The 13,293-nt window shown below is 39.8% G+C and overlaps 1 protein-coding gene across 1 annotated transcript in view; it reads right to left on the bottom strand.

Annotated features, from left to right (window-relative positions):
* Nucleotides 1-858: 858 nt before the first annotated feature.
* ADAMTS3 (ADAM metallopeptidase with thrombospondin type 1 motif 3) overlaps nt 859-13,293 on the bottom strand; it is a 206,442-nt gene continuing 194,007 nt past the window's right edge. Inside the window, exons 20-22 of the mRNA XM_069457845.1 lie at nt 10,415-10,622; nt 8,393-8,510; nt 859-3,622 (exon numbers count right to left, since the gene is read on the bottom strand). Coding sequence (XP_069313946.1) covers nt 3,054-3,622; nt 8,393-8,510; nt 10,415-10,622 — 895 coding nt within the window. The 3' untranslated portion in view covers nt 859-3,053. The remainder of the gene's footprint in view (nt 3,623-8,392; nt 8,511-10,414; nt 10,623-13,293) is intronic.

Below are 13,293 nucleotides of genomic sequence, written 5' to 3'. Positions count from 1 at the left end.
AAAGAAGATGAAGATGATGACAAGGACAATGACTTAATAGTAACACCTCATATTGACTGTGAGCTATTATGTGTTAGGCCGTGTGCTAACAGCTTGACTTAATCATCTTCATTTTTCGTAGCAATCACATAATGAGATAGTGTTCCCTCCCATTTGCAGATGAGGTAACTAAAATTTGAGGGTTCATTCCTTTTAATTCTAAGAATAGAAGGCAATCAGTAAGCTGAGATCTGTATATCTGCAGTGTCCCTGTTTTCTTCTTTTTCTATAATTTAGGTATCACATGAGCAAGGTCACCCCAGGCCACCGGGGTACGAGGCTGCAGGCGGAGTTCAAATCTGAGTCCTCTAACTCTGCAGTTCAAACCGGAAACCACTGCACTAGAACATTTTTCCCTGTGACATAAAAAAGACTTTCCACTGTGATGTTCCTCCCCGTGCTCCGAGTCTTCAGTGATGAGTTTCCACCGATCCTCAGGTAATCAAGGTCCAAAACTGGTGGGCAGCTTTGATTTAAAAACCATTCTGAGACTGCATATTTGAAAAATAAAAGTCCCCCTTTTCCTTCTTGTAAGTACTGGCATTATCACCATCTTCTCTCATCCTCCTCATTCTTCAACAGGACAGATTTAAGCAGAAAGCCACCTCTCACAACCTCTTATTTTGTCTTCATGTTATTTTCTAAAAAATATTATGGTGCACCCTTATGTGAAAACAGGAGACACTGTCTCTTTATTTAAGTCTTTTGAGAAAGTACAAGGAGCAAATGAATTAGATGTCATTTCATTTTGTAGGACGAAAGGACATGTTGCCGGTACTCTTGATGAATCTAATGATAAAATCTAGGTAGAGCCAGATCTATATTTCGTTAACATTTTTATTGCTACGTGCTCCCAATACAACAAACAGCATCAGTAGTGTACACTTTGATAAAAAAGAATTTTTAGCTTAGTAGAAAAGAAAGCTCAAAGGTCAGAAGTATAACGAACATGTACATCTTTATGGGAGGTGTATATGTGTGACCATCTTTCTCTGTATTTCCCTGTGGACCAGACATACGAACACGCAAGTAAACTAGAGAGAATTTTATTTTAGGGAAACTTTTAGGAAAAAAAAGACTTCTACTTAAGGCTCAGGGATTGTTTTACTATCTGGAATTAATCTAATTCATTTGACCTTCAAAGTAGCAGCGATTCTTTAGAGGTATAGAGTCAATAGGTTAAAAGCTGTTAGTTTACAATGGTGAAAATGCAAACTTTCCTGTATATTCTGTGCTTTGAGAGTTTAACATATCTATATTTTAGTTTGCATAGCATATTTTTAGATAGCTCAGGTACTGACCTCAAAAACATTATGCTGATAACATTTATCTTTCTTTTCCTTTTTAAGTATAATTCATGAAGGATTTGTCTCTTTCACATACTTTTAAAAATGTTTCTAATTCACTATTTCATTAAACAGCTAGCTGAGTCCATACAATTTTATGTTTCCTTGAAGGAGAACAAGCCATCAACTTAATATCAACTACTTTAAAAATGCAAAATGTTTTAATAACATCAAATTTGTTCAATTTTAGCTCTTTGAGTTGGCTGCAGTAGTTTGTTTAAATTTCTCCTCTATGCACAGAACAAAGCATGCATCTATAATTATGTCTCTCTAGTTTACCAAAATATGTCATTGATATTAGTGTAAATATTTAGTACATAAAAATACTATCAAGGAAAAAAAAATCAACTTTTAATAAATATCTTCGGTTCTGAATTCTATATACAAGTACTTTACATCTACTCCCTGGAGAGAGCATTTCTGGCTTTGTTGTGAGCAAGGTGATCACTGATATAAATTACTAGCACATTACTGCAGTCAGATGCATTGTGGTTATGAACATTTGAATATGAACCATGTGGCAAATAAATATCTCAGCCATTGACAAATGCTTTCTTGATCCTGCCTCCAACGCCCCAAAGCCCTATTATACTCGTACTTCAATTCTAGATCGATATTTTTCTCAGCTACCAACATACAAACAAGTCATACCAAGACATTTTTTCTTTGCAGTTATTACAGTACATTCAGTTTAACTGTTTGTATATATCAACAATGGTAAAATTAAAAAACAAAATACAACACAAGAACATAGAGCACCTCACTGGCACCTACTGAGGTTCTGGTAAAAGGGTTTCAGTTTGTCTTGCACAGGTTCATTAACTGTTCTCTGTTCCCCGTGACCCCAAGTATACTGAGACACAAATCCTCGTCTTTTTAATTATAAGACTGGAAGGCAATAGGTAAGCTGAGATCTGTATATCTGCAGCTTCTCTGTTTTTTTCTTTATCTATAATTTGGGTATCACATTGTTGATTCAACAAAACCATACAACAAAACCCTTTGTACTATCAGTAGCTGTGATTCTAACTTCTCCTTTGTAATATTCTGCTTTGAAAGTCAACCCATAGCATGTCAAATAAGGCAATACTCAATGACAGGCACCTAGAACATCCAGAAATGTAATATAGTAAACAATCATTTGAGAACACATCTCTTAAAATAATACTGATTTCTGCAATATACAGTATTTACACAACAGCTGCAAATTTGCTCATACAATATTTCTAATATAGATAAATAGGAATACAAGTCTAAGAATTCTTTGCTCCATTTCCAAAATTTCTTGTTAAAGTGTAAACCATTGGTATCTCTTTATTTTTACTGTAACTTTTTTTAAAACAAACAAACAAAAAAATCAGCTGATATGCACAATTGGTTTCAGTCCCTTTTCTGCTTCAGAGAGCGACTGACACACTTAGTAACTTATTTTTCTCCTGTTGACAATCTTTGGTGCTTTCTTCTGATGAATTCTGGTAAATGAATCAATGCAGAACAACGGGAGGATGAAAGCAACTAGAAAGTGAACCAGCACTTTTTGTTCTTCCACTTACAGGGAAAACGAGTTGAGGATCTACAGAGATTTCCACTTTCAACAAGCTTATGCACCATGGGGGAGGGAGGTTGTTCCAATTCCCCTCTGATTTCCAGCCTTTTGGGTTCACTTTCTCATCTTTCTAAAGCAGATGATCTTACCGGATGTCTCTTGTCAACCATCTTTTCATCTTTCTTTGAGGTTCTTGCCTGAGAAGAAGCACCTATCGAATCACTGACTGCCAGGAAGGAAGCAGCAGCCATTTGTGAAGCTGAGTTGAGGTGGCCACTCTTGGTGGGTGGAGAGGATGGCACTGAGACCAGCCTCACAGTCCTACTTCCTGCTTGCTGAGCTCTCCTCTGGGGTAAGTTAGCACCATCAGGTTGACTGTTTGGCCTGAGAGCAGCATATGCGTTTGGACCTCCCACTGAAGAGATGCTACTCAAAGATTTCTTCTCAGCAGGGGTCTCTGGATGATAGGGAACCAAAGACGTAGGCATCACTAGAGATCTAGGGAGGTCACTGGGGTTAAAGACAACATCATCGTGCATTTCAGCAGCTTCTAGGAGGTATGGCGGTGGTAGGGTGCTACTGCGCTTGCTACATGACTCACAGCATAACTTATTATAACCTGGTATGGAGCAGTATCGTGCCAGCACCTCCATTTGACAGAATATGGACTTGTCTCCCAAACATGGTTCATCTGCAAAAATTAAAGGAAAACAAAGTAATATGCACAGTTAAACGTTAAAAGGAGGGAAGAAATTAAAATGGTTAAGGAATATAAAAAGATTTAAGTGAAATCTGACATGGACAGGAGTTGTCCAGATGAGCCTTTGCATTAAAAATATGAACATTAGGATGAATGCACTGAAATAAGTAGTTCTTTATCTACCATGTACTTGGGATGACCTCCATTTTAATATTACAATCAAGAGTCTTCAGATTTCCAAGGATATTTTTTCTTCCAAGTAGGAACATTTATCTGATTTTAGAATGAGAAAATAGGATTTATTTAACCTTGTGGTTAAATTTTAGGATGTGAAAGGGCATCTGTTTTGTTATTTTATTGCGTTATATTTCTGGCTTTCTCATAGAGTAATCATTATATTAAATTTAAATTTAAAATCAAAATATATACCAAAGACCTGTTGGAATAAAATAAATCTTAAAAATGTATTATCCAAAGAAAAATGAAAATATTATTTTAATCAAAAGAATAAACTCCAGTTTCAATATATTATAATAGTTTCATGTTTACCATTGAATATGCTCATGTAATGTGTTATTTGAAAGCACAAATTTGTGTGCAGTGTGTCAACTTTCTTATGAAGAATTCATAATTATTAAATTTAATTTCATCGAATTGACAGCATTTCAAGTTTAAAGGGCACTGAACACTCATAAAACACTTGATACATGTATGTATACACATTATTTTTATTATTTTAAAATTTCATTGACTGCAGGGTATAAGAACTAGATTTCAAATAATCCAAATATTGAGCTCATAAAAATTGTTAATTTTTACTTATTTTCAGTCATCCTAGGGCATATTGTATGGAATGGAGCAGAGCCAGTGCATATAATAGCATTCCTGGAGACGTGCAAAACAGAAATACTTATCCCATGTCCAATTAATAAACACAAAGAACTGTAAATTGTGGCATTTATGTAATAGAATCACTTAAAATTGCAATGTATTGTTGGATAATACTATATTGCTAGGTAAGAAACCTACTATATACCTTGTCAAAGAAATTTAAAAATTCTTTTTCTAAAGATAAAAAAAAGGAAAGGGAGAGTCAGTTGGCAAAGCCAAAAGAAGGCTGAAATGACCAGCTTTGTTCGAGTTGCTAATACTGTGGTTGGTAATACTGTGTCCACTTCCCAAATTGTGGTACAACTCGTATTTGCTTGACACGGACAGGTCTATTATATATTAATAGTATGATGTGTCTAAATATTTCATATTAGCTACTAAGGTCATCATCTAATTATATTGTGAATAGGTGAGAATTTCATTAATGGAATGTACCTCAAATCTCAATTCCTCATCATTTGTGAATTACATTTTCTATGTCTATATGTTAAAATAAAAAAAAAAATTTGCCAGGTATGATGGCTCATGCCTCATGCTTGTAGTCCCGGCAACTCACGAGGCTGAAAGGGGAGGCTTGCTTGAGCCCAGGAGTTTGAGGCTGTAGTGAGCTATGATCATGCCACTATACTCCAGCCTGGGTGACAGAGTGAGACCCTGTCTCAAAAAAAAAAAAAAAGAAAAGAAAAGAAAAGAAAAGAAAGAAAGAAAATGTCTTCTTCCTATATGTTAAAGGCTCTTGGCCCTAGAATGAGAGGACCTTATTTGACCCTGTAGTCTCTTTTTCCTCTGACCCCTTACGCTCCTCACTCCTGTTCTGAGGCCCCTCTCAGAGTGTGGCGTATTCCCTCTGAGATAGAGGAGTCCATGTGAGACTCCCCCATAACGAAGTGTGAACACTTGGCATTGCAGGGACCTGTTCATAGCCTGGGTCTCATTAGGGCCAGAATATACTTCTGTGTGGAGGAGGAAAAGGAAGAGATATTGTGAGAAAAAACAAACACAAGAAAAGGAATACATCAACTTTATAGTAATTTGCCTAGGGATAGATGGGAAGAGCTTAAAGGCAAAATATTAAATAGTACAATAAAAATGGGTCCAATGTCAGGCCTGGTCTCACTCGCCTGTAATCCCAGCTACTCAAGAGGCTAAGACAGGAAGATTACTTGGGCCCAGGAGTTCAAGGCCAGCATGGACAACATAGTGAGACCCCATCTCAAAAAAAAAAAAAAATGGGGCCAATGAGATGAAGTCACATGAAAATCAGTATTTAAAATTAAGAAAACATTTCAGCCTTTTTGCTCCACTCTCAAATCATTATAAGAAGTTCAGAAAAAGGGCTTTACGCATGGTTTGAAAAAGCCATTGGATTCTAATAGCAGTTTGAGACTGAGGGAAAGTACTTCTTATTTTATTGAAATATGGGAGAAACATGTAACCTTTCAGAACTCTTACAATTGGCCATTGGGCCTAGACTTCAGAGCAATACAGCAGCTAAAATGAATGTTGAATCCACAATATAGTTACATCATGTTATTAACTCCTTGGTTTTTACAATAAAAGCATTGTTTTCTAGGTAAAAGAAGAGAATCAAGATAATTCTTGCTGACCATTGGGAACATCTGCAGAAATAATTAGCTGTCCCAGCTCTTAAGATCAATAAAGCTTATTCCTAAAAGTAGTGACTATATAAGAATAAAATATTATGGCGACAGTAAACTTTAAAGCTTCTAACTGGGTAAAGTTTTTTCTTTAGGCTTTGACTTGTGTTTTGAGCTTTTAAACATACTCTCCGAAGTAAAATGATTAACTATATAAATCCTATCTCTGCCTCTCATGGTCATACTTCTTGCCACCACACATTTCAAATGAAAATTTAGAAAGAAATACTTTATAAGGCTTAAAAAGACATAAACCCAAAATTTCTTCCAAAAATAAAACATTTGCCAAGATAGTGTCTTACCAATTTTGACCACCACCACCACAACAAAAAACGTACCATTTGGTAGATATCAATATTTAATCAATGGCTTACTTACAGTGTTGGAGGCCAAGGAAAAAGCAACTTCTTTGAGTCTCACTAGTGTGTCAAATCAATGTCCACAGTGGTCATGGCATGGATTTAGGAGAACTGCATTTTAGGAGGAGGTTGTGGTGGAGGGGAATGGGTGGGCCAGGAAAGGAGGGAAGGTAGAGAGAGTGTGAGACAAGGAAGAGAGAATGAGACAGATGGGGGAAGGGAGACAGACAGACAGACTGACTTGGGGAGAGGGAGTAAGGCAGGGATAGTAAAAGACAGGGCAGTGGAGAGGACGGTAAGAAAGATAGAGATGGGGGAGAAAGAGTCAGAAACAGGGAATAAAAGAATAGAGGTGGAGTAGAAACAAAGGGGCTGGGACAGAAAGAAGGTGGGTGCTATTGTCTGAATATTTGTGTCCCTCGAATTTATATGTTGAAACTTAACCCACCAGGTGATGGTATTAAGAGGTGGGGCCTTTGGGAGATGACCAGATCATGAGGGTGGAGCCTTTGTGAATGGGGTTAGCACCTTAAAAAAGAGGCTTGAGGGAGCTCTCCAGTCCTTTCTACCGCGTAAGGACAAAGCAACAAGGAACCGTCTAGGAAGCCTTCACCAGCCACTAAATCTGCTGACACCTTGATCTTGGACCTTCCAGCCTTCAGAACTGTAAGCAATAAATTTCTGTGTGTGTGTGTGTGTGTGTGTGTGTGTGTTTTTACTAAGTTACTCGAGCTAAGATTTTTTGTTATAGCAGCTGAATGAACTGAGACAGTGGGGAAGGTGGGAGAGATAGAGAGACAGAGCCAGAAACAGAATGACAGAGACATGGAGAGGGATGAGGGGGGTGAAAAGAGAGAAAGAGAAAGAAGGAGGGCGAGGGTTGGGGGAGACAGTGAGAAAGAGAAAACTGGGAGAGAAAGAGAGACAGACAGGCTCATGGGGTAGAGAAAGATGAGGAAGAGGGAGAGAAAAGGAGCAAAGAGGAGAGAGTTGGGGAGACTAGGAAGGATGGAGGGAGTGAGGGCAAGAAGAAAGACTGAGGCCCAGAAGGCACGTGCGACAGACACAGAGAAAGTGAGCAACATACCAGCAGCAAGTGACAGCACGTCAGAGCCAGGGAGCAAGTCAGACACCGAGAATAAGAGAGACACAGAGGATGAGACAGAGGACAGAGACAGATACGGAGAGGGAGCAACAGAAAGGGAGGAAGGAGACGAAGTGGTAGGGACTGAAACCATCCAATATATTTTGCTTCTTTTAAAATACCAACTTGCTTTATATTTTAAAACAAAGAATACACTCTGCTTGTGCAATACGGCAAGATGGTAGGCCAGGCAGATGACAAATTTGGGCATCTGCACGAGGTGGCTATTTTCAAATCACCCGGTATATGGATGGACAGTCACGGGAAATGGCTTTCGAGCTGGGTGACACTTATCCATGTGTCTAAAGTGAATAACTTCAGAAAACTATTTCAAAACCTTCTGCAATTTTATGCCTTTTAATAATGATGTCAAGTTATAGTTAAGGAATGTAACAGGGAAAGAGTAAGTAGCCCCCACTAGAAACACAAATGGACAGGAGCTACGTATACACAGCACGGCCCTCGTCCCAGCGTTGCCACCGAAGAGGAATGGCAGGGCCACAGCAGTTGCAGCGATTAAATGGTGCAGGACATTGCCTCAGATACTGATCTTAAAGAACTATATGACGCTGATATTGCCTGGGTGTTCTTCTTTGGTTATTTCTCAATAAGCAAATGTAAATTCCATAGCTTATCCTAAAAGGAAATTCTGCTTTCTGAGGTTTAAGAACATCATCAGAGCCGTGAAGTCAATGCGTGTCACACCTACCGTTGCAGGGAGGCAGCTGACAGGCCCTGACTGACTCAGGCTTTTCGCCATCGCACTGGTCTCCGGCCCTGCAGAGGACCTGCCTCACTTCCGTCCCCTCCCCGCAGGTTACGGAGCACTGCAGAAACAAGGGCTGTGGTTACGGACGTTATTCCACCGAGACCTTGCACACACACGCACACACACAGCTCTGGAGTTCTTTCTCTATCGACGCGGTGTCCCACAGGGGTTTTGAAGACAAATGATCCTGAGTTTACATCCTGGTTCCATTATTTACCAGCCTGGACACATTGTTTTTTCTCTATGAACCTCAGTTTCCCTATCTGGTAGAAAGCTGGGATAACAATACCTGCTTTATATGATTGTTGTCAGACTAAATGAAGGCAAAGGAAACAATGTATGCAGAACAGTAGCGAAGAAATGCGTGGCACCTAGTAAGCATTCCGTGTGATAGGAGCCATTATTGTGATGCTGTTAGTATCTGTCATAGTTCCTAAAAAGAGTAGCAATGTCTGTTTTCAGGGAGCCAATTGTGGTATTGAGTTCCCCACTTCATCTCTCTTACAGACGGCAGAATTTACTGCCCTGCTACTTATTTAATTCAGCCTCCTTGGAACTACTATAATCTATTGAAGGGACCTACTGTTTTAAAGCTAAGCCCAGAAATTTCCATGCAATTGTCCTAAGTGGGCACTCTGGAGGAAGGGAATCTCTTTTGGGACTTTGACAGGAGTTATCTTTATGGTCCTGTGTAGGTGACCTTCACTGGTGTTACGGTTTGACTGTCCCCTCCAAAACTCATGTTGAAATTTAACTGCCATTGTAACAGTGTTGAGAGGGACCTTACAGAGGTGGATGTTTAAGAGGTGACTAAAGGCATGGATGAAGGCTGTTATCTCTGGAGTGTTCAGTGACTGCAGGAGTTGGCTCCTGGGAAAAGAATTTTCTGTCTGTCCTCGCCGTGTGATGCCTCCTGCCATAGGATGACCCTGGCCAGAAGCTGTGCCATGCTCTTGGACTTCCCACCCTCCAGAACCATGAGCCAAATAAACTTCTGATTTTGTAAATTACCCAGTTTGTGGTATATTCTGTTACGTTAGCAGGAAACAGACTAAGACAACCTCCCTGCTCCTTCCTTTCTGAGCCTATTCTCCCCTTAGTCATTCTCTCTCTGCTTTTTGATGCCTTTTCCTCCTATACACTCTTCTCCTATGGCCACATGACTCCTTATTTTGAGTCCTTAAGAATACTAAGGGTAGGCTGTAAGACAGGCAACACTGAGTCAGCCAGTCACCAAATGAACATCATCAGGAACATCGTCTGGACGGGTGCCCTATGCCAGGCACCAGCTGGGTGCTAGGGAAGCGGGCACACTATTTTTGAAAAATGTATGCACTAGTGGCAATCATAGACTCAAAGACTGGAGTTGTAATACTCTTCCATGAACATGATGCTGAGGGTAAGTTGCACTGCCTTACGGATGCAGAGGAGGAAATTCCAGGAAAGGCACAACCTGGGAGCTGGTAATTTGGACTATGGAGATGAGCCTTGGTGGATGAGGGGGAGATTCCAGCTGGGAGGAGAGGGAAGGAGCTGAAAGATAGGAGGCTGAACAAGCATGGACTGCTTGGAACAGTGAGAAGTTTACTCCAACTGGGACAAAGAATTGCAATGAAAAAAGGGCAGGAGGAGTTAGGGTGGTGCCGAATGAGGCAGAGCCCTGCATTCGGCGTCAGGAGTCTGGAATTTATCCTGTAGGACGAGGAAGTCGACCAAGATATTAGGTAGAGGACCAGTTACCTTTCAGAATCCTCTGTCACAAAACACCCAGACATGGTGGGTCCCTACCAACTACTCATAAATGCACATGTAAGTATTGATTTTTCCTAATACCTTCAGGTTACTACAAAACATGCAATAATTCTCAGTTCACACAAAGCCTACTTAATGCTTAAGTAAAATTAAGCTACACATGCTTACGCACACACCTTACGTATACACGTACAGAATCCACACACCCACCTCATTCCAGGGCCCTGTTTTCCACTGTGCTGGGCAGGGCACTCTGTTACAGGGCCGGCGGCTCTCGGGACGGTCACCCACGCAGTACTTGCTGTGCACAGAGCGGTTGGTGCCGTTATGGAGTGGTTGAAGGCAGCGTACGGTGCGAAGCTGATAGCCGGAAGTCCCACAGGTTTTGGTGCAGTGTTCCCACTCCTCTGCCACCCAGCTGCGGGTGCAAGGGGTTGCAATGGAACACCGTCACTGGCATGTACAGTGCAGGGCAGACCAAAGCCTAGACCTTTCGGCTCTCTGAGTGACTTGTAACCTACTGCGACACACGGTAGTTCAGGAAATAGTTCCAGAAAAGTGGATGCGCATTAAACAACCGTCTAATAGGCCTGATATTTCTATTTTTAATGACTTACTATTTTTTTCCACTCTCAGTGACTATGAGACCTCTTTTCCTAAAGGATGATCTACAGAGGGCTTCTGAAACTCATCTTAAGTTTGCCCTGTTAGGTTCAGACAGGAAGGAAGTTTTCAAGGATAGCACGAACTTGCTCTCAGCCACACTGCCTAGTGGTGTTAAACACCTGACAGTGAAGTAAAAAAGGAACGTCCGCGTTGCTTGCTAAGACAAACTGATCTGGCTGCTGCTGTCTTTTCATGAAATCCGTAGAATCTATTTATGTCTTAGTATTCCAACCGAGATGACCATTTTATTTCTACAGCTGTTGCTGCGAAGGCTACCGGACATATCTATACTATTGGGATAGCTCAGTTTTTCTTGGCCCTAATTACTGGGCTTGACAAATAAAGGTATTGTGCATCGGGGCTGGGGAAAAACTACTCCCATGAATGCACCCGACAGAAATATTTCCAAAGAGACATTTTCAAAAAACATTTCCCATGGGGACATTCCCAAATTCTAGTGGCAATGTCAGTGCCCCAAGAACTCTCCAAATCAACGGTGGATACAATATTACAGACACTTCTCAATTATATATAGTTACCAAGTCCCAAAGGGCTGTCCCCATTGACTCCATTTGGTTTATTAATCTGTCAGCATGTAGTTGAGGCATACTATTTATTTATTTTTTTCTAAAGTTCCTTTTCCTCTGCAATTTTTTCTTCTTTCCATATATATGAGGCACCAAATTATAACCCCGATAAAACCTTGGCAGCCTTTGGTATTCACAGTTTAAGACTGCTGTAGCCTGTTAAACTGGCCGTAAAATGCATTGTGGCGACTGAACTGAGGAATTTTTCTCAATTTTGAAGACCTCAGTAGTGACTCTCATTTGAAGACAAATATTACATGAGAAGTACACGTCATAGATATAGACACTTCTGATTACCTTTATTCCCTCCTGAAATCCCCAGGATGATAATAAATGATAAAAATGTTTAAACCCGCAAAGGCAAAGGAAATTGAGAGGAAGCCACAGCAACGTAATTTGGGGACCTAGAAAACAGATGGACATGTGGCAACTAACTCAGCCAGTCTAAGAAGGATGAAGTCTAAGTCCCCGGTATATAAGCTTGTAAACAAACTGACTTGTACTGCAGAACTTTAGAAATGTAAAGGGGTTAGTGGCCTTGGGGACAGTGTGGGCTGTAACAGCAAGGGTGAAGTCCAGGCTGAAAGCAGGAGAAATTATGGAAAGTCTGTTTGGAAGCAGTTAGACCTCCTGATTTTTAACCCCAGAGGGTAATTACCCCTCTCCCACCTTAGAAGAAGACATGAGGTTTATCCTCTGTAGATTGTGGACCATACTTTTAACTGGGTATAATAGACATGATCAAGAGAGAAAGGAAACCGTAGTGAAAATAGAGTTATGTAAAAATCCATATGTGAATAGTGACCTATACACACAAAATACTCTAGACACCAGACTCTGGACACATAAAAGTCTAGACACCTACACACATAACATTTATAGAATAGCTATTGAAGAGACTTACATTCCCTAGGCAAGAGATTGACTCAGCTCTATGGAACCTGATCATTTCATAAGAAATGCCCTAAATATACAATTCATTGAAGGTCTTTCAATGGAATGGATAAGCCAGTTCACCCTATAGTTAAACCTACCAGCTAACAAGTCTCAACTATGAAGCAACCTTTTTAACCTTTTATCAACCTATCAGCCTTTTTAACACAGCATTCTTATATATGAATGAAGAGCCCCAAATCACCAGACATAGAAATCCTCCAATACAAGTGAAGGGGGCAAGTGTGGGAGGGGAGGGAGAAACAGAAGAAAAGAACTTAAAAGAAATAATGTGGGAAAATGAAATAATTTTTGATATCCTAAGAGAGATAAAAAATATATTGCATCTGTGAAATGAGAAACAAATGCCTTGAGAAAGGAATACTTGATGAACAAAACATAGTTCTTGAATAGTAATGATAGGATAGCAAAAATGAAAGATTCAGCAAGTGGAACAATGTACAAGAGGAGAGAAAAGTTGAACTACAAATGTCCCAGAAAAAAAGAACACTGAAAAATAGAGGAATTTTTTTTTTTTTAGAAAAAAATACAATACAATCTTCCAGAGAAAAAGGATATCAGTTTCATACTTCAAAAAGTCTCCAAGTGTCACTTGTGACAACACAGATGAACCTGGAGGACATTATGCTAAGTGAAATGAACCAGACAGAGAAGGACAAATATTTAATAACACATGATCTCACTTGTATGTGGAATCTAAAAAAGTGGAACTCACAGACATAGAGAGCAGAAGGCATAAGGAGGAAGGGGTAGATATTGGTCAAAGCATAAAGAGGGAATAAGTTTTTGAGATCTATTGCGCAGTATGGTGATTACAGTTAATAATAATGTAATAGATATTTCAAAATTGCTCAGAGAAAAGATTTAAAATGTTTGCAGCAC

Source organism: Eulemur rufifrons, chromosome 24, assembly GCF_041146395.1.
Source record: "Eulemur rufifrons isolate Redbay chromosome 24, OSU_ERuf_1, whole genome shotgun sequence".
NCBI lineage: Eukaryota > Metazoa > Chordata > Mammalia > Primates > Lemuridae > Eulemur > Eulemur rufifrons.
This window is presented reverse-complemented; position numbering and strand designations above follow the sequence as displayed.